Source organism: Palaemon carinicauda, chromosome 3 (assembly GCF_036898095.1).
Source record: "Palaemon carinicauda isolate YSFRI2023 chromosome 3, ASM3689809v2, whole genome shotgun sequence".
NCBI classification, from domain to species: Eukaryota; Metazoa; Arthropoda; class Malacostraca; order Decapoda; family Palaemonidae; genus Palaemon; species Palaemon carinicauda.
Genome location: NC_090727.1, coordinates 87,588,771 through 87,590,522, shown reverse-complemented (window position 1 = coordinate 87,590,522; position 1,752 = coordinate 87,588,771). Strand labels below are relative to the sequence as shown.

Sequence of the window (1,752 nt, the reverse complement as noted above, 5' to 3'; positions counted from 1 at the left end):
CCTCTATAATGCAGCAGGTAAACGACCGTATGAAGACTGCCATTAAAGAATTGAAGAATCTTAAAGACTCAGATGTAGTCAAACAAAGTATAATTGACAGACAGAAGGAAACCGTTTCAATTTTGAACAGGCTGTGCGACTCTTATGAAGAAAAAAAAGAGACAATGACGAGGATAATCGCCGACAGGAACGAAGAGGTGGCGAATCTCGAAAATGACAACAAGAAAAAAGATCAGAAAATCCAGGGTCTTGAACATCTGCTGGAATTACAGAGGGCGAAAATCGAATTTCTTGAAAATCGGCTTGAAAATTTGGAGAAGAAAGAGGAAGATGAGGAGAAGGAGGAAGATGAGGAGAAGGAAGAAGAGAAAGTGATGGAAGCAGGAGAGGAAGAGATAGAAGAGGAAGAGGAGAAGAAGGAGGAAGAGGAGCAGGACAAGGAAGAGGAAGAGGGAGTAAACGACCAGGCTGAATGCAGCGAGAAGGTTGGTGGGTCAAAATCAGAAGGGAAAATAACCCGCAGGCAACTTATCATAGACTCTTTAAGTGGACGCAATAGTCATACATTAAGAGATATATTGCCTCGGGTGATATTCACAGATCCCTTTAGGAGGGTAAAAAAAGATTATTTCCAAGACCAAGAAGAAAACCTCGAACAAGATTCAGAGCTTCCTATTCCTCGTAAGAACAGCATATATTATCCGAGAGAGCCACAAAAATTTGACATCCTGAATGAAGACGAAAAAAGTCAACTTTTGCAGAAGATTGACTTTTACAATCAAAGTCTTCCATATCATGTAATTTTAGGATGCTCAGAGAGCGCAACGAGAGCAGAAGTTGAAGAAAACTACAAACGTGCCCTGAAATCATGGATTCAAATGTATGGAGAGTTTAACATTAGACATCCTGGATTTGAGGGAGCCAAGCTTGTCCTCGGAAAGCTGACGGACGCTTATTTGTACCTTAAATCTTCAGAGGAAGAGCGGCAACTTATTTCGTATGTAGTGAATATGCATCAATATACAGTGTCAAGAGCCTGGGACTTCTTAGCAAAAAATAATTTCTTTAATCAAAAAAAAGAAAATAAAGATGAATATTAAGAAAATGGGATGGATTTAGAAAAAAAGTTCTAAAAACAGAAAATCCCCGCAAAGAAAATATAATTTTGATGATAATAGATTTGATGCGGATATTATAAGGTTTTAAAAGTTTTGGGTGTCTGTGTTAGTGTATAGAGAAGGATAAAGAAGCAGCCCTGTGAAAACATGAAAGTGAGAAGGAACCATAGGAAAAGCTCCTATATCCCAAGCAAGGCTGAGCGGCAATTTATTTCGTATTTGGTGGAAAGGGTTAATATTTCAGTGGCCAAAGTCTGGGGTAGCCCAGCAGAAGCTAAACTCTTAAATAAAACGAAGAAAGAAAACAACACTATTATTAAGGAAAAGGAATGAATATAGACAAAAATAACTTTATGAAAAATGGGAAATCCCTTGAAAAAATAAGTTATAAAATAAACCAACACTGAAGACTAAAAAGAAGAGGATTTTTAAAGATAAATTGGCCCCTGATAATTAGGTACAAGCTCTCTGTCAGGGGACAAATGGTGAGATATCTGATACGGAGACGAAACCAACACTGAAGACTAGAAAGAAGAGGATTTTTGAAGAATGCAAGGCTTAACTCTCCAGCTTGGATGATGCTTGGAATAATCTGGAGGACTGGTGCTGCGATGGAAGAAACCTGTCAGATTCT

At 38.3% G+C, this 1,752-nt stretch overlaps 1 protein-coding gene across 1 annotated transcript in view; it reads left to right on the top strand.

Moving 5' to 3' along the window:
- The window catches only part of LOC137632601 (golgin subfamily A member 6-like protein 1), a 1,833-nt gene extending 733 nt beyond the window's left edge, over positions 1 to 1,100 (top strand). The window contains exon 1 of the mRNA XM_068364645.1: positions 1 to 1,100. This exon is cut by the window's left edge and continues 733 nt beyond it. Coding sequence (XP_068220746.1) covers positions 1 to 1,100 — 1,100 coding nt within the window.
- Positions 1,101 to 1,752: the final 652 nt, after the last annotated feature.